This window comes from Peromyscus leucopus, chromosome 4 (genome assembly GCF_004664715.2).
Source record: "Peromyscus leucopus breed LL Stock chromosome 4, UCI_PerLeu_2.1, whole genome shotgun sequence".
In the NCBI taxonomy this organism is placed as follows: domain Eukaryota; kingdom Metazoa; phylum Chordata; class Mammalia; order Rodentia; family Cricetidae; genus Peromyscus; species Peromyscus leucopus.
The window spans coordinates 95,665,621-95,684,890 of record NC_051066.1 but is presented as its reverse complement, the minus strand read 5'-3'; the positions used below and the strand labels follow the sequence as shown (position 1 = coordinate 95,684,890).

General features: G+C 43.6%; 1 protein-coding gene and 1 pseudogene across 1 annotated transcript in view; one reads left to right on the top strand and one right to left on the bottom strand.

The window, feature by feature from the left end:
- Positions 1-33: 33 nt before the first annotated feature.
- LOC119087879 lies at positions 34-989 on the bottom strand (annotated as a pseudogene).
- Positions 841-19,270, top strand: part of LOC114681132 (nucleolar and spindle-associated protein 1) — a 28,113-nt gene continuing 9,683 nt past the window's right edge. Inside the window, 9 exon segments of the mRNA XM_037205126.1 lie at positions 841-1,134; positions 4,566-4,634; positions 10,479-10,526; positions 10,528-10,578; positions 10,580-10,624; positions 13,816-13,972; positions 15,958-15,985; positions 15,987-16,057; positions 18,199-18,308. Of these exon segments, the coding sequence (XP_037061021.1) occupies positions 910-1,134; positions 4,566-4,634; positions 10,479-10,526; positions 10,528-10,578; positions 10,580-10,624; positions 13,816-13,972; positions 15,958-15,985; positions 15,987-16,057; positions 18,199-18,308 (804 nt within the window). The 5' untranslated portion in view covers positions 841-909.

Sequence of the window (19,270 nt, the reverse complement as noted above, 5' to 3'; positions counted from 1 at the left end):
TTGAAACATACTATATGGAAAGAATAAACTTAGGTCACAACAAAAATAAAGTTTTCTTCTTGTTCACGACAAGTAGGCACTCCTCAGTGTCATTAAATCAGGAACTATAGATCCACCTCAGGAATTCTCCACACGTACCTGCATCTGAGAGAACCTTCAATGCCAACCAGAAAGGGCTCTAACAAAACGACGTTGTTCGTGACTCCTGGAAGACAAACGGGTTTTGAACAGGAAAACCTCCCACCGTAATAGTCAACAAAACGCGGGGGGGGGGGGGCGCTCATCCAAAGACGCATGCTTAGCTCACGCGAGGTCCAGTTCCGGAAAACAAAACCACGGCTCCCTCACCTCTCCTCCTCCCCCGGCCCGCCTTTCTCAGACGCCAACCCTCGCCTCACTCACGGGAGAAAGCCACGGCCCCGAGAGACTTGGACAGATCCCAGGCGAGATGCATGGTGTCGGCGAGCACCGCGTGGCAATGCGCACAGTGGAACACGGCACACCTCTCTGGCTCCAACCACGCAGGAGGCCGCAGGTCGACGATGACGCCTCCACCTTAGTCTCGGAAGGGCCCAGAGGGAGGACCCATCCACCACCTGAGTGTCCCACTCCATGGAGGTAGTGAAAGAAAACGGCGTGTCGCTGGAATCTCTGCAAGACCGCGTCTGCAGTGGCGAGAGGCGGCGCCGCGAGCGTGCCGCCATCTTTTTGAAGCTCGCGCCTCCGTTTTACGCACGCGCCAGGTCCCACCCAAATGAAGTTTTCCTGCGTTCTCATTGGACAACATGCCCTAAGACACGCCCACAAGCTGTCGAGCGCCTGCGTATTAATCTGTTAGGCGTGCGGTATAGCGCGCTTCCGCCGTTCTATTGGCCAGCATTGAAAAACCACCCTCGAGGCGTTCAACCAATGGATGTGCAGCAGGCTTCATTTAAACTGACTATAAAGGTCGGCTTGTCAACGCCTCGGGTGGCGCCAGATTTGAACGGTGCTGTTGAGCACTGGCTGTTTTTCTGGGTGTCGCCGGGATTGCAGAACGCGATGACCGTCCCCTCTGCAGAGGAGCTGGACTCCTTCAAGTACAGTGACCTGCAAAATTTAGCCAAAAGGCTGGGCCTCCGGGCTAACCTGAGGGTACGGTGCTGGCTGGTGGTGCGGGCAGTTGGGTGGGCGGGGTAGGAGATACCTGGAGTGCAGGGGATACTGGGCGCAGAGACTGAGAGGAAACCCCCTGGGACGCTGTTTTTGGGTGAGTCGGTTTGGTTCACGGTGGCTGGAATTTGTTAAACGAAAGAGAAGCCATGGCTGTTACTTTATTTGGAGGCTGACTTTTTCCAAAGGCCTCTTTCTGGAAACTCTAATGATAATTTCCCTGGTACTAGATGGGAAATGCAGACCCATAAGACGTAGTCAATGTAATGTCTAATGCCGGTTATTAGGCAGTTGAAGAAAAAGTTGAATTGCTTTCTGTAAAACTCCCAAACTACTACTGTTTAGTAAACTATGATAGTACCTGCACTCTCACAGGGCTTTATTGGGATGCCTAGCCATCAGGATATAGTATGATGCCCGTACACTGATCTCTATTGTGATGGTGTTCATTTTTTTAAAAACCGGTAAGGACTTTTGCAAGGTGTTCAGAGAAAATGTGATTCATTGTGAAATTGGGGCTTGTTATATTGTAATTGAGATTTCCCACACGTGTACCCCAGAAATTTGTACATCAACTGATATTTGCACTAAATGTCTCTTTAATCACCACAAATGTTTTCAAATGGTTTAAACAGAATAATGAGACCATAGATGCCCCTCAGATCTGTCTGAATGCAATGAAGAGTACTTGGAAATGTTTCAGAGTTACACAGCTTAATAAATAAAGTTTAGGCCCTCAGGTTTTTGCTATCTGGTTGGATTTTTTTGGTGTGTGTCGGGGGCAGTTCAAAACAGGGTTTTTCTGTGTAACATTCCTTCCTGCCCTGGATCTCGCTCTGTAGACCAGGCTGGCCTCAAACTCACAGAGCTCAGCCAGCCTCTGCCTCCCAAGTGCTGAAGTAATCCAATTTTAAAGGATATTAAAGGAAACAGTATACAGCTTAGACTAGCCTGGAATTTAGGGTCCTCATGCCTCAACCTTCCCTGGGTCTATAGGCTTGTACCGCCACCTCTGGCCTGACTGTAATTGTTTATCAGACTACATCTGCTGCTCCTACCCTCCTTTCCGTCCCAGCTGGCCACCACCAGCCCAGCTGAGCACCTGTCCCACCTCTATCTCATAGTTTAGGTTGCTTCCCAGCCCGATGGGGCATTTCTAGCTTACGTGGTTAATAAGCTGTTTCCCCCTTAGTCCAACGGGAAGCAGCAGAAGGCTTGCCTGTTCTGTTCACCAGTCTCTCCAGCTCCTAGAACACTGCTTAGCACACAGACCTGGTGTTGCGACCCACACGGTTGAAGGAGAGAATCGACTCTGCAAAATTGTCCTCCGAACTCCACACATGCACTGCGGCACACCTGCCCAAATACACACACACACACACACACACACACACACACACACACACGCACGCACGCACGCACGCACGCACGCACGCACCTAGCTGGGCGTGGTGGCACAGGTACTCAGGAGGCAGAATCAGGCAGAACTCTGAGTTCAAAGCCAGGCTGGTCTACAGAGTGAGTTCCTTGACAACCAGGGCTACACAGAGAAACTCTGTCTTGAAAAAACAAAAACAAACAAACAACAAAAAAAAAAACCAACAACAAAAAGACCTGGATTACCTCTTCTGAGAGGAAACCTCAGGTGAGATTTATTGAGTAGGAAATACGAATCATTTTATTAATAGCTAGATGGCTTCATGCAGAGATGTCTAGTACAGTTGAAGCATGTGGCTTAGGCTCACACCCCATCAAAACTTCTGTACTTAAAGGGCAGGCAAATTTCAAGCTTTGCATTTACTACTGATTAATGGTAAATTGTGTGAGAAGGAAAGCCAAGCTCAGAGATTGAGCCCATCTTAAGTGTATAGAGTGATATACACACAAGAAACATGAACTGAGCAGGTTGTATTTATATACTTGGAGGTGTGTGTGTGTGTAACAACAATTAAAAAACAGTCATGAATTTGAGAGAGAGCAAGGCCAGGTACATGGATAGAGGTTGAAGGGAGAAAAGGAATGGGCAGAGGAAGTTATGTGATTATATTTTATTTAAAAAAAATTTAAGCAAGTCAATGGTGGCACATGTCTTTAATCCCAAACACTCAGGAGGCAGAGGCAAGCAGATTTCTGTGAATTCAAGACTAGTCTTGTTGATAGAGCGAGTTCTAGGACAGCCAGTACTACACAGAAACCGTCTTGAAAAAAAAAATTTAAGTTATTTTACTCTTTTATTTTGAGGTAGGGTCTTACTATATAGCTCTGGCTGTCTTGGAATTCACTATGTAGACCAGGCTAGCCTCAAACTCATAGAGATATGCCTACCTCTGTCTCCTGAGTGCTTGGGATTAAAAGCATGTACCATCATGCCCAGCTAAGAATTTTTTTTTAAATACAAACATAATAATTATTTTTTTAAAAAATGCTTGGCCCTCAACTGCATACCTGGTTGTAGTAGGGAAAAAGAACCTAACAAATATACTTGATCTTTGATTGTTTTGAAATAGGGTCTCATTCTGTAGCCCAGGTTAGCCTAGAAATCTCAGGGAATTGCTATGCCTGATTCCATTTGAACTTTTAAAAAAGGAAAGCCACTCAGATCAGTATTTATCTTCCAGAAAGGAACAGGGAAGCTTTCCTAGAATGGAAAGTGAGTCCAGGAGTTCCCTCTTCCCCAGGACTTGTAAGACCCCCCCCACTACAGGATGCCACCTGCCCACCAGAGAAACTGGACCCTAAAAGTTTCCCTCCTCAGCTTGGTACTCCTTCTGGCTTACTTCCTTCGAGGTTTTCATCCATCTCTCCGGTTCAGGACACAGTTCAGGTTTCCTAAGCATCCAGTTGGTCACCCGCTGCCCTCTGAAGCCAACTCTTCAGAGGCTGCCCCTTTGCTGGAGGACAGAGTTTATACTCAAGAAGCCTTACGAGGCAGGCCAAGCTAGCAAAATCGTGCTCCTGACTGCTTTTCCAACTTCTTTCTCACCCTCCTCTCCGTTAGCTCAGTGTTCCAGTCATGCTGAACTTAGTCATCGTCGGCCCTGTTTTCTGTGCCTTGCTTTTCCCCCATCTTGTTCTCGTCTGTTTGACCCTCTCTTCTCCATTCTCACAATCTCAGCAGCCCCAGCCAGGACATCTGTCTTAAAGCTGGGGCATCCCATCACCTGCTGACACTGGATCTATCAAGCCCACAATATCCAAAGCTTCCTCACACACTTACCCATTGTATTGCACTGTATGTCTTTTTTCTTTACCTGATACTGCCCCTGGGGTGTGAAATCCAGTTCTATCCAGGCCATTGTTATAGTCTGCCAGCCTGACCAGAGTACAGTCACTAAACAGAAGAAAAAGGTGTTTGGCATAGATTTCTTGCTTTTTTGACTTTGACTGTAATGATGAGCTATTCTTTCCTACAGGCAGACAAGTTGTTAAGAGCCTTGAAAGCCCACCTGAATCCAGAAGCAAGGAAAGAAAATAAAAATCAGGTGAGTAATGTTCCTTATCACTTATTAGATAGTAAAATATTGTATTTAGTTAATGAGCAATTAATACTTATTGGTGATGATTTAAGATGTAATAGATGATGTAAAGGCTCATGCTTATAAGCCCAACATTGGGGGATGGAGCCAGCACAGTCTATTAGAGTTCTAAGTCAGACCCTGACCCTAGCTCAAAAACAAACAAACAAATAGATAAAAAGATATGATGTTTATTATTATATGATGTTATTATCATTAGTAATAGGACCAGGGACTGAATTATCTCATCATTGTTTGTTATAAATTTTTTAAATGCCATGTTATCTAACAAATAAGATATCTTTTTTTTTTGTTGTTTTTCGGTTTCTCGAGACAGGATTTCTCTGTGTAGTTTTGGTGCAAATAAGGTATCTTTAAACAAATGCAGAAGTACTTGTATGTCATGGTGCATGCTTATACTCTTACACTCCAGCCTTCCAGTGGCTGAGAGAGGAAGTTCTTTTTTTTTTCAATTTTTTACAAAAAAATTGTTTATTCATTATTAACATATGTTTTAATTCAAATAGAATTGCACCACTTCTCCCTCCTATGCAAACTCTCATTTCCAAGTTGGTAGCTTTTTTGTTTGTTTTGGTTATTTTTGTTAGATATATGTGAGAATATATATATATATATATATAATATATATATATATAAAATGATATGTATGTATGCTTATGCATATGCATGTGAAATTATAAGTAAATAAATAAATCTGCTAAGTTCTTTAAAAAAAAAAGGTAGTGCAAGTTGGTAATCCTAGCACTTTTTTTTTTTTTAAAGATTTATTTATTTATTTATTATGTATACAGTGTTCTGCTGCAGCCAGAAGAGGGCACCAGATCTCATTATAGATGGTTATTAGCCACCATGTGGTTTGCTGGAATTGAACTCAGGACTCTGGAAGAGCAGCCAGTGCTCTTAACCTCTGAGCAATCTCTCCAGCCTGATAGGAAGTTCTTGAGTTCAATATCAGCCTAAACTCATGTAAGACCCTGTCTTAAAAAGAAAACAAAAGCCAGGTGGTGGTGGTGAATGCCTTTAATCCCAGCACTAGGGAGGCAAAGGCAGGCGGAACTCTGAGTTCGAGGCCGGCCTGGTCTACAGAGTGAGTTCCAGGACAGCCAGGGCTGCACAGAGAAACCCTGTCTTGAAAAACAAAACAAAAAACAAAGAAAGCAAAAGTTAAGTGTAGGTTGTGAGAGGTAAGATACAGCAGGAGAGAAGCAGGATAGAGGCTAGACTTGAAGACGTGAATACCCAGGTGAAGTAGCGGATCTGATTTCATTTTCTTTTTTGTTGGTTTTTTGAGACAGGGTTTCTTTGTGTAGTTTTGGAGCCTGTCCTGGAGCTCACTCTGTAGACCAGGCTGGCTTCGAACTCACAGAAATCTGCCTGCCTCTACCTCCTGAGTGCTTAATTAAAGGTATGCGCGCCACCGCCCAGCATCATTTTCTTTTTGTAGTTATTGTTTTTAGTCTTCTTTATTTTGCTGTATGGGAATAGGATCTGTGTAAGAGCAACAAGTGCTCTTAACCACTGAAACATCTCTCCAACCCCATTTTGTTTCTTTATAAAATGTGTTTGTGGTACGGGCAGTGGTGGTTCACTCCTTTAATCCCTGCACTCAGGAGGCAGAGGCAGGTGGATCTCTGTGAGTTCAAGGCCAGCCTGGTCTATGAAGTGAATTCCAGGACAACCAGAACTGTTACACAGAGAAACGTTGTCTTAAAAACAAACGTGTTTGTGTGTGTGTGATTGGGGCATAGGAGGGGAGAACATGCTTGTGGATGCCTTTGGAATCCAGAAACTGGAGTTCCAGGAGGTTGTGAGTTGCCTGGCATGGGTACTGGGAACCAAACTTCAGTCCTCTGCAAAAGTAGCAAGTGCTCTTAACTTAACTGCTAAACCATCTCTCCAGCTCCATCTTTGAAAATTTTGCTTTGTTTTGAGACAAGGTCTCCCACAGTGCAAACTGTCTTCAAATTTGACCTTGACTTTATAATCCTCCTGCTTTTATCTCTAAAATGTTGGGATTACAGGTATGTACCACCATGCCAGGTTTGAAATGTTTACTCTTCTTCTTATTCCTGCTGATCTCCCAGTGTGTGTGTGTGTGACTCTAGCTGCTTGGAAGGCTCTGTGCAGACTACCGTGGCCTGAAGCAGAGCTCTACCTGCCTCTGCCTCCTATTGCTGGGCTTTAAGGTCAGCCTCGCCCGTTTGCTGCATTCTGATGATCCTGTCTTCACTGCCTTCTTAGTCCATAGGTGGACAGGTCGGTCGGATGTCTCTCCACTGCCCTGTGTCTGCTCTTTAATGAGTGCCCTCTGCTTTTGTTCTTCAGCATCTGTTCAGTTCTTTAAGATTCCATGGACCTTGCATCATTTGAAGTCACTCTACTTCTCCAATACTTCGCCCCTGTCTAAAGTGGATTTCTTTATTTTTATTTTATGTGTGTGCCAGGTGCCCACTGGGGTCAGAAGAGGACGTTGGATCTCTGGTAGCTGGAGTCATAGATAGTTATGAGCTGCCATGTAGGTGTTGAAAATTGAACCCAGGTCTTCTGGAAGAGCAACAACCCATTTCTCCATCCTCATTTACTTATTTGTTTGCTTGCTTGCTTGCTTATTTATGGCAAGGTCTTCCTATGTAGCCCAGACTGGCCTCAAATTTGAGACCCTCCTGTCTCACCCAGTACCTAGGATTACAGGTGTGTGCATCCATGCTCAACTACTTTGCTCTGACAGTCGAGATACAAAGCAATCTACTCCTTCCTCCATGTGTGGATGTGGAGTACAGATCTCCCTGTAAGGAAGGGTAAGTGCTTGTGAAGCCTTTGGCATTCAAGGAACCTAGGGCATAATGCACTCCTCCACCCACCTATCCAGTATTAGAATGCTGCCATGTGAAAAGCTCCCTTCTTTGGGCTGGAGCAATGGACTCAGTGGTTGAGTACTGGCTGCTCTTTTAGAGACCTAGGTTCAACTCCCAGCACCCACATGGCAGCTCGCAACTGCCTGGAACTCCAGTTCCAGAGATTGTACACCTTCATAAACAAAAACCTTCCTCCCCATTCAAGCTCCTAATGACCAAACAACTCAGTCACCAAACATTTGTGGAAAAGCTGCGACCTGAGACAACACTAAGGTAAGAAGAAGAAAAAGCCTGGCCGGGCGGTGGTGGTACACGCCTTTAATCCCAGCACTCGGGAGGCAGAGCCAGGCAGATCTCTGTGAGTTCGAGGCCAGCCTGGGCTACCAAGTGAGCTCCAGGAAAGGTGCAAAGCTACACAGAGAAAACCCTGTCTCTGAAAAAAAAAAAAAAAAAAAAAAAGAAAGAAAGAAAAGCCCTGAAGAATAGAGCTCATGTAGAAAACAACCAAAAACATACTTTGCAATAATTTATTGAGTAAACCATCCACAGGATCAAGTAGGTGGGCAAAACAGAGATGATTCAGTTAAGGCTATAGAGCAGAACACAAACTGACCGACGCAGAGACAAGAGAGCAGAAAGAGCTGGTTGTGGCAGCAGATGCATAGAGGCGCTATGCTGAGGCATAGAGCTTTACAGTTCAAGACAGCCTGGGCTGCTTATGAAGACACTGTCTCAGAAAACAACAGAGGACAGAAATTGGAAAGTAGGGCTCTGGCCTTAGCTCAGTGGCGGAGCACTCACTGGCTCATCATGCATGATGCCCTGTGCTCAGCCTCTCAGTACTGGTTTTTAAAAAAGGCTAAACAGGATAGGAAGTAGAGGTGTAATTAAAGATGCTCACACCTCCAGCTACAGCAACGTTTGAAGGTGGATTTAAGGCTGTAAGGGTGGTACTCTGACAAAAGTATAATTCTACTAAGAAGAAAGTGGCAAGAGAAGAGTACAAATAAGCCACATTTTGACATAAAAGCCCTGAACATCTGAATGATATACCAGAATTTCCTAGAGACAAATGAGGAACCTACTGAACTAAAGCCTTAACAGTAAGCAAGGGTGAAGAAAAAACTGCTTTTCATATTGTTTTTGTACATGACAACTACCCCATCTCCAAAGTGCGAGGGCCAAACTCTGGCCTTGTACACAGTAGACAAGTGTTTTACCACTGAACTACATACTTTCCAAATCTTGTAGTTAATATTTTAAGCCATATTTACTAGGCAGTGGTTTTATATTGTGTGTGTGTGTGTAGCATGAATCCTAATTGGTCTTATAATAAAAACCCAAGCCAGATATCAGAGTGAAAGCTGAAAGATCAGAGAAGCAGAGCAAGCCACAGCCACCACCTCTTACCTCACAACTCCTCAGCCTGAAAGAGTTGATCTTGTCTACAGGAATCCTCAGACTGATCCTCTGAGTCCTCAGCCAAAAGGGCGGTATTCCTTTCTTTGCCAGTCTATCACTTTCTGTCTCAACCTCCCTAGCTGCTGGATTAAAAGCCTGTGACTTCCAAGTACTGGGATTAAAGGTGTGAGCCATCACTGCCTGACTGTTTCTCTTTTAGACTGGATTAATCTCCTGTGGTCCAGGTAGTCTTGAACTCACAGAGATCCACTGCTCTGCCTCCCAAGTGCTAGGATTAAAGGTATGTGCCACCACGGCCTGGCTCTATGGCTAAATTCTGTGCTCACTCTGCTCTCTGATCTTCAGACAACCTTTATTTGTTAGAGCATATATAAATATCGCCCCCCCCAAAAAAAAAACAATATCAGCCCATGTGGTGGGACCATCCCTCTAAACCAGTACTCAGGAGGCTGAGACAGGAGGATCAGAAGTCAAAAGTCAGCCAGGGTACTTAGTAACAACAAGAAGTTTAAAAAAGGACTGGCTAAGTTCACCCTGGTGTGCTTGCCTAGCATGTGAGGTACCTAGATTTGATCCCTACTACTGAGAAACAACTATGACCCATCCAGATTCTTTTTTTTTTTTTTTTTTTTTTTTTTTTTGGTTTTCGAGACAGGGTTTCTCTGCATAGCTTTGCGCCTTTCCTGGAGCTCACTTGGTAGCCCAGGCTGGCCTTGAACTCACAGAGATCCTCCTGGCTCTGCCTCCCGAGTATGGGATTAAAGGCGTGCGCCACCAGCGCCGCAGCCAACCCCACCCCCCACCCCCCCATCCCCCGCCCATCCAGATTCTTTGTGGTATGGAAAGAAAAAAAAAAAAAAACAAGTTTTTTTCCTCTAACACAAATAAAAGAAATAGCTGGGCGGTGGTGGTGCACGCCTTAATCCCAGCATTCAGGTGGCAGAGCCAAGAGGATCTCTATGAGTTCGAGGCCAGCCTGGGCTACAGAGCGAGATCCAGGACAGGCACCAAAGCTACACAGAGAAACCCTGTTTTGAAAAAACAAAAAAAACCAAACAAAAAAAAAATATATAAGAAATAATAGCTAATAGTATTAGTTATTCAGTAATGAAAAGAACCTTCCCCACTAATATATATAAGCCATTAACAATGATTTCTTTTGTTTGTTTTGTTTGTTTCTCGAGACAGATTTTCTCTGTGTAGCCCTGGCTGTCCTGGAACTAGCTCTGTAGACCAGGCTGGCCTTGAAATCACAGAGATCCACCTGCTTCTGCCTCCGGAGTGCTGGCATTGCGTGCACCACTATGGCCCGGCTAACAATGATTTCTTACATAAGCAGGTCTGTTTAGGATTCTCAGCTTTCTGACTATACTGTATCATACAGTAACTTTTTACTTTTTTAGTTTATGCTATTTCCTTATTCTCATCTGTGACAAGTTACTTTGAGTTAGGATGCAATTGCTAGTGTACATGCATACAAGATCTGGCTCATACTGTATCCTCCTTTTTCCAGGATGAGAATCAGTCTTCTGCATTCTCCTGTGATGAGACTGAGATGCAAAATTAACTGTGAGGAGCAAGCTGAGAGGAAACCAGTTGGTCATGTCACCAACAACAAGAAGGAAGCGCAAGACAGTCCATGGAATCCCTAACTTCCAGGTGAATGGAACGATGCAAACTGAAGAGAAGCCACCATAACTAGCTTCCATTTTGAGCTTCCCTTATGAGCCAGATGGCTGGACACGTGCTATGTGCTGCACGCTCCTCACAAGTACAGACTTGTGTCTGCGGTACTCCCCACCATACCCCTGTCCCGAGCACTTGGAAGAATCACTAGTATTAAGTACAAATTAAATTAAATACCCATTAAAGGGGCTGCAGAGAGATGAGTGATCGCTCAGGGGTTAGGAAGGCTTGCTGCTATGGAGTTCAGATCCTAGTACCCATGTGAAGGCCAGGTGTGGTCTCATGCACACCTGTAACTTTAGCTCTGAGGGGAGTGGATACAGCATCTCTGGGGCTTATTGGCTGCCAGTCTAACCCAAAAACAAGATCTCCAAGTTCAGTGAGCGATCCTGCCTCAAAGAAACAAAGAATAATAGAGAGGCCCACACACATACATAGACACACACAATGCCCTCCTCTGGCATTCCTGCATTCATAGTGTGCATACCCGCACATACATACTTCCACGTGCAATTCATACAAAGTATAATTCATACAAAAATTGATAGGATAAATGTGAGTGCTCATGTATTGTTCACATAGGTGGTCTGCAGTAAATACGAAAGAGCCACCAACCTGAAGTATAGTTTTAATTCTCTTTCTCAGTCTGCTGCTGGCCTGGTCATCATCCCGTGCTTAGTCTTTCTAGTGTGTGGTCAGGCTGAATAACTGGGGCTTCCCTCACTTGCTTTGATTTACACTGATTTCATTCTTTTTTTTTTTCAAACATTTTTAAAATTTATTTCGTTTATATGAGTACTGTCTGCATGTTCCTCTGCCCACCAGAGGAGGCATTGGATCCTATTACAGATGGCTGTGAACCACCATGTGGAGGCTGGACCTGAGCTCAGGACCTCTGTAAGAGCAGCCAGTGCTCTTAACCACTGAGCCATCTCTCCAGTCCCCTGATTTTATTCTTGTACCTTATACAAATGAAACTTTTTTTTCCAAGCATGAAGGTATACAACTCTAATCTCAATTCTGGGAGGCAGAGGCAAGAAGATCATGAGTTCAAGGACAACTGGTGCTACTAGTGAGACCCTGTCTCAACAGCAACAGAAATCAAAAATGATTCTCACCACATGAAATCATAATCCATCCCTCTCTCCCTCCCTCCTTCCTTCCTTCCCTCCATCCCCTCTCTCTTTCCCTCCCTCCCTCCCTCTCCCTCTCCCTCTCCCTCCTCTCTCTGACACAGCATCTCACTAAGGGCCCGGGCTGGCCCAGTACTCATTATGTAAACTAGGCTCAGCTTAAAGGCATGCACCACCTTGCTTGGTCTCTTGGTGGTGGTGGTTGTTTTTGAACAAAAGTCCAACTCTCTAACCCCAGCTGGCCTTAAAATCATGGTAATTTGTAACAAGTCTTTCTCTGTCCCACCAGCCAGCTCCCAAATAATGACATGGAGAAGTTTTATTAATTATGAAAGCTCAGCTTTAGCTTAAGCTTGTCCCACTCACTCTTATAATTTAAATTAACCCATTTTTGTTAATCTACGTTTCAGCATATGGCTTTTACCTCCCCCATTCTGGATGCCTGACTCATTTGGCACCTCATGGTATCCTGCATGTCTCAATTCATCTCCTACTTCCTCTCTCTCTGCCTGGAGGTTCCACCTATACCTCTTGCCTAGCTATTGACTGTTTAGCTCTTTATTAAACCAATCACAGCAATATATCTTCACACAGTGTACAAATATCCCACAACAGTAATTCTCCTGCCTCAGCCCAAGTGTTGGGATTTCAGGTATGAACCAACATGCCTATCCTAATGTCTTAATTTTGTTTTGTAGTGCTTTTTCTTTTAGTTTTTCTTAATTACCTTTTGGGTGGTAGGGAACAGAGTCTCACTATGCAACCCTGGCTGTTCTAGAACTTACTCTGTAGACCAGGCTGACCTTGAACTCACAGAGATCCACCTGCTTCTGCCTCCCAAGTGCTGGGATTAAAGATGTATGTCTTAGTTAGAGTTTCTATTGCTATGAAGAGACACCATGACCTCACAATTGGGGCTAGCTTACAGTTTAAGAGTTTAGTCTATTATCATGGTGGGAAGTAGCGTGTGCAGGAGAAGAAGCTGAGAGTTCTACATCTTGATTCACAGGCAGCAGAAGGAGTCTGTGACACTGGATCTAGTCTGAGCATATAAGACCTCAAAGCCCACTCCCACAGTGACACACACACTTCCTCCAACAAAGCCACACTTCTTAATAGTGCCACCCCCTATGGGGGCCATTTTCTTTCAGACCATCGCGATGCATGCCACTATGCCCAGCCTTAATAATTGTTTTTAAATTTACCTTTTTTAGTTTATGTGTATGACTGTTTTACTTGCTGTATATCATATGCCATGTGCATTCCTTGTACCCTTGGAGGCCAGAGAGGACATTTCAGTTCCCCAGAACTGGAGTTACAGGTGATGGTGACCTGCCATGTGGTACTGGTAATCAAATCCAGGTTCTCTGGAAGAGCAGCCAGTGCTCTTAACCACTGTGCCATCTCTTCAGCCCCTTAATAACATTTTTAAAATATATTTGTTGTGTTGGGAGGGAATGGGTTGGGGCTGGGTGCATGCCATGCTTACATGTGGAGGGGATGTGGGGGCTGGGGTGCATGCCATGGCTTGGATGTGGGGGCTGGGTGCATGCCATGGCTTGGATGTGGGGGCTGGGGTGCATGCCATGGCTTGGATGTGGGGGCTGGGGTGCATGCCATGGCTTGGATGTGGAAGTCAGGAGACAACTTTCAGGATTGTTTTCTTCTTCTACCATGTGGGGCCTCAGGAATCAAACTTGGGTTCATTTCGTATTTGATTTTGGATTAATTTGGGTTACTTCATGTTCAGCTTCCATGTTTAGTCATGTGACCCCATGGATTAAGAAGCTATGTTTTAGTTTGTTATCCATAAAGGAACAAATCTTCTGTTCTTTCTAGTGGCCTCTAGTATCTCCATTTTTGAAATTACAGTCTCAGAACACTGGGTCACACAAAACTACTCAGGAGTCTTATTCCTCTATTGTTCTTCTGACTGACCCCCTCCCCCTACACACACCTTGATTTCATACCCCTTTTTCGGAATGTAGCAATTGTTCTTTTGGGTTTTTTTCCTTTCACAATTTGTTGCAGGATCATTCTGAGATAAAAAGAAGTGATCGTACTACATTACAGAATCAAGAAAAGCAGGAAAATCAGGACCTCAAAACTACTACAAAAGTTCCTTCTCTGCCAGACCAGAGCCAAGAAGACGGGAGTGCAGCTTCCTCAGGAAAAAGTGGAGTCAACGGTATGCCAGCCAGTGTTTTCAAACTGAAATGGTCAGGGGGATCATGGGTATTAGTTTATGAGGAATGCAAACCAGGCAGTTTGAAAATCTAGAAACTGAGCCATGCATGGTGGCACATGCCTTTAATCCCAACATTCAGGAGGCAGAGGCAGGTCAATCTCTGAGTTTGAGGCCATTGTGATCTACGGAGTGAGTTTTAGGGCAACCAGAGCTGCATATCAGAGAGAAGACCCTGTCACAAAAACCACAAAACAAGAAAAGGAGCAGAAATAGATTGTCATCTACATTTGGGAGCTGTAAATCTAAAGCCGAAGTGTCAATGAGCCATGCTTTTCTGAGGCACGGGTACCTTCTTTACTTCTTGTACCTTGTAATGGCTGTGCCTGTCTGTGGTTCCGTGGCCTGATCCACATGCTCTGCTCTCTGCCTCTGTTTCCATATGACATCTGTCTTATTTATTTGGCTTGTGGTAGATCCTCACACTCACTGCAGTCTTCCTGCCTCAGTCTTAAGGGTTCTGGATTGATGATCTGAATCTGTTCTTCTAAAGACACTGCTCCTATTGGATTACTACCTACCAAACAACCTCTGTCCGATTAAATATCTAGAGACCCAGTTCCTAAGTGGTGACATCACAGCTGGTAGAGTTTGGGAACTAACTTATCTTTTGAGGACCACAGTTCACCATAGCCACACTTGGAACTTTCACGTGTTTTACAATTAAAGCAAAACTTAGAAATAAATACAGAAGACCAATGAGTCATATTTAGCATTTGTTATCTGGTACTGGGACCAAACTCAGGAGCTTGAGCAGCTGCTCAAGTGCACGGTGACTGAGCTACATCCTTAGCCATGACTCTTATCCAGAGCAGAGTAAGAGGTTTCTGGAGAGCTTGGGAAGGTCAATCTCTCCTGGTGACAGGAGAGCCATTTTCTTCTCTAACCTTTCTGCTTAGCTCAAGAACGATGCAACCACTGCCTGCTTCTTAGGCTGGGATGCTAACATGAGGCGGTGACACCCACTTTTCACATAGTGAATCCCTGTCTTTCTCAATCATGCACATCCCATCCCTTAATTCCAACATTTGGGTGACTGAGGAGGTGGCTAGTTCAAGGCTAGTCTGGTCCTCAGAATAAGTTCCAGGCCAGCCAGGGCTACTTAGTGAGTGACTGTCCAAAAAGTCAATAAATAAAACAGGTTTTTCTTAAACTTTTTCAATAACAGGTTTTTGTTTGTTTTAAATTTTTTTATATACATTTTTAAAATTTATCCTTTTTTTTGGTTTTTTTGAGACAGGGTTTCTCTGTGTAGTTTTGGTGCCTGTTCTGGATCTCGATCTGTAGATCAGGCTGGCCTCGAACTCACAGAGATCCACCTACCTCTGCCTCATGAGTGCTGGGATTAAAGGCATGCACTACTACCTCCAGGCGTCTCTGTGTTTCTTAAATAAGATAGTTCTTACACAATGTACAAAGAACATAAGTTCATATTCTATCATGCAACTAACATTTAAGAAACTATGACTTGTCTGTTGGGTATGGTGATGCACACTTGAATCCCAGCACTCAGAAGGCAGAAACAGACAGGTCTCTATGATCTCAAGGCCTTCATGGTCTACTTAGAGAGTTTCAGGCCTGCCAAGGCTACATAAAGAGACCTTGTCTTAAAAGGAGCAGCAGCTTCCCCTTGGTGTGTTTAGTTGAATAATGCCTGCCATTACTAAAGGCTATTCAGACACTTCCTGCTCAACTGTGCCTCTCTGAAAGACCAAATAACATAGCACATAGAAGCAGATAAAATAATTTACTCTTTTTTTGTTTGTTTGTCTAGTTTTTGTGGTACTAAAGATGGAACCCAGGGCCTTGCATTTGCTAGGCAAGTGCTCAAATACAGATGTTTCTTAGAAGCTTTTTATATCTGTGATTATCTAAGTTAATAGAGTTTAACAGAAAATGTTTTTTTTGTTTTATATGTGTGTATTTAGACGATAAAGATTCAAAGATGCCTTTGGAAAAAAAAATCTCTATGCACGGATGGGTTTTCCAAACTTGGGAACAATAAAAAGACTGCAGCCACTACACCAAGTAAGTTTTGTACACAAAGAAGACAGTGGGTTGCCCTCCTTCAGATTCCTGTTGAGTAGGCAGTGGTTGGCAGCAGCTAAAATCTCCGGTATGGGGACCGGGGCTCATGTTCCACTGTTCTGGGTTCCTGGCTTTAGGATAGTGGGCACCTGACCCTCAGACTGTCTTTCTCGGTGGAAAGTGGCAATGGCTGTACTTAGGCTTCATGGGTTAGTATTTAACTTGAGAATACTCTTTCCACTGTTTAGTACCCAGCACATCCAATAGCACATAGCAAGGCTCCAGTAATTATCTGATGAAATAGTATCTGTGAAATACTACATACATGCTATTTACTCAGAACTTGGGAGTTAGAAGCTAGGTTACATGGTTTTGGACCAGCCTGATGTATAGTGTGACTTTCTGTCTCAATAGCAAAAAACAAACAAACAAACAAAAACAGTTTTTTTCATCTGCCTTACGGTTCTTGACACATAGATTACTATATATTTATAACAGAGTACTGTTTGTCATATATTAGAAATTCAATAATGAGGGATGGAGAGATGGTTTAGAGGTTAAGAGCACTTGTTGCTCTTTCAGAGAACCTAAGTTCAGTTCCCAGCACCTACATAGTGGCTACAGCCATCCATAACTCCAGTTCCAGGGGATCCGACTTCCTTTTCTGACCTCCCTGAGCACCAGGTATACACCTAACACACATACATATGTGCAGGCAAGCCTTCATACCTATAAAATAAAGCAAATTTAAAAAAAGAAAAAGTTCAGTAATGGAATAGCCTAGGGTAGATTTGACAAACCACTCCCTGATGACCTTTATTAGTTTTAAATCCTCTGAGCTAAAGTTTTTGCCTTCTGCATTTTTTGAGAACGGGTCTTAATGTAGCCCAGGAGGCCGCAAACTTGCTATGTATCCAAAGCTGACTTGGAATTTTTTAGCTTGTCTCTTCCTGCCCTGTGCTTTGTTTATAGGCATGTGCCACCACACTCAGCTTGACTTTCAATTTTTTAAAAAATAATTTATTTTTATTTTATGTACATTGGTGTTTTGCCTACATGTGTGGCCGTAAGTTTCTCTGGTCCCACCCAACCCTGTGGTCCCGTGTTTTTCCAGTCCTGCCTGGCCCCACTGTCCCGAAGCCACTTATAAAATAATCACTCAGAGGCTTAATATTAATTACAAATTATATGGCCTGTGGGTCAGCTTCTTGCTAGCTAGCTCTTATAACTTAACTCAACCCATTCCTAATAATCTACATTACCAGTCTGCTGGCACCTTGTTGCTCCTTCAGAGGCAGACTGGCATCTGCCCCACTCTCCTTTCTCCTCCTCTCTCTCCAGTTGGAATGTACTGCCTCACCTTATTCTGCCTCACCATTGGCCAAACAGCTTTATTTATCAACCAATCAGAGCATACATATTCACAGCCTACAGAAAGATATCCCACAGCATACATGTATGTTTGTGTGAGGGTGTCAGATCTTGGAGTTAGATAGTTGTGAGCTGCCATGTGGGTGCTGGGAATTGAACCTGGGTCCTCTGGAAGAGCAGTCAGTGCTCTTTAGCCACTGAGCCATCTGTCCAGCCCAGCTTTCAAATTTTTAAAGGGATTAAAATAAAATGAGACAGAAACCATACTAGCCTAACATATTTATTGTTTGAACCTTCACAGAAGTCTTTAGCCTAGTGCTTTCTCAGTGTATAAATTGTCAGTTTTCAGAGGCAAGAGAAGTTGTATCTCAAATAGTAGACCGTGTGCTTTCCATGCAGGAGGCCCTGTATTTCAGTCCCCATCATGCACATACACACACACACACACACACACACACACAAGCACGGTCCATTTTGTAATGATTAAATAAAGCCCTTTAACTAACTGAGGTGGAGGAAGACAAATCTCTTGTTCTCCAAACAAAGATGTCAGGGAACTAGCCAGTGGAGATGTGAATGCTTGATGATTTCTAAGATGAACATGCTTTCCCCAGAGTTTCCAAAAGTTGTGTGTTCTAGAATTGTGTTTTAGTCAAGATGACATTAAGTTGAATGTCAGCAAAGTAAAGAGAACAAATGTTGATAAAAACACAGAGAAGGTTAAAAATGGATTTTTATCTTACTACTTTTCATATTGTGATACATTCTAGACTTTAAGAGGCTTCATGAGGCTCGTTTTAAGAAAATGGAATCCATTGATGAATATATTGTGAGAAAAAAGAAACACTTTAAAGAACACAATTCACTTAATGAACTAAAGGTATGCAGACAAAATGCATGTGTTTTTTTTTTAATTTATTTTACTTTATTTTGTGTGTATGAGTGTTTTGCCTACATGTAAATATGTATACCATGTACCTGCCTGGTGCCCATGGGGTTGGATCCTCTAGAATAGGAGTTACAGGCGGTTGTGAGCTGCCATGTGGGTGCTGGGAATTAAACCCAAGTCCTCTGGAAGAGCATCTAGTGCTCTTAACCACTGAGTCATCTCTCCAGTCCTATCTTCTTCTTTTCTTTTCTTATTTCAAGACAGACTCTCACTATGTAGCTCTTGCTGTCTTAGAGCTCACTATGTAAGCCAGGTTGGCCTCAGACTCACAGAGACCCACCTGCCTCTACCTTCCCAGTGCTGGGATTACAGGTGTGCGCCACTGTTCCCGGTGTCTTGTTAATTGTTAAAATTCATGTTCTGAGACCAAACTACTTGTTGTCTGCCTTTTTGTTGTGTAGTCAAGACTATGTTTCGGAATATTACTTTAACTATGTAAAGATGTGTTACATTTGTTTCTGCTGCAGTTGTGTAATGATGTCAAGGTGTGTTACATTTGTTTCACCTTGCCTGCATTAGGCACTTAATTGTACTAATGAAAAGCTGAATGGCCAATGGGTAGGCAGAGGAGGGATAGGCAGGGCTATCAGGCAGGCAGAATAAGTACAAGGAGGAATCTAGGCTTGAGAGAGAAGAGGGAAAGGAAGAAAGAAAGGGAGAGGAGGGGGCCAGCCAGGCAGCTGCCAGCCAGGCAGACATGGAGGAAGCAGGAAAGTAGAAAATACAGAATAAAAGAAAGGTAAAAAGCCTAAGGCAAAACGTAGATGAAGAGAAACAGGTTAAAATAAGTTATAAGAGCTGGTGGGACAAGCGTAAGATAAGGCTGAGCTTAATAACTAATAATTTAATGACTTAATTATTAATGACTTAATAACTAATAGTCTCCATGCCAT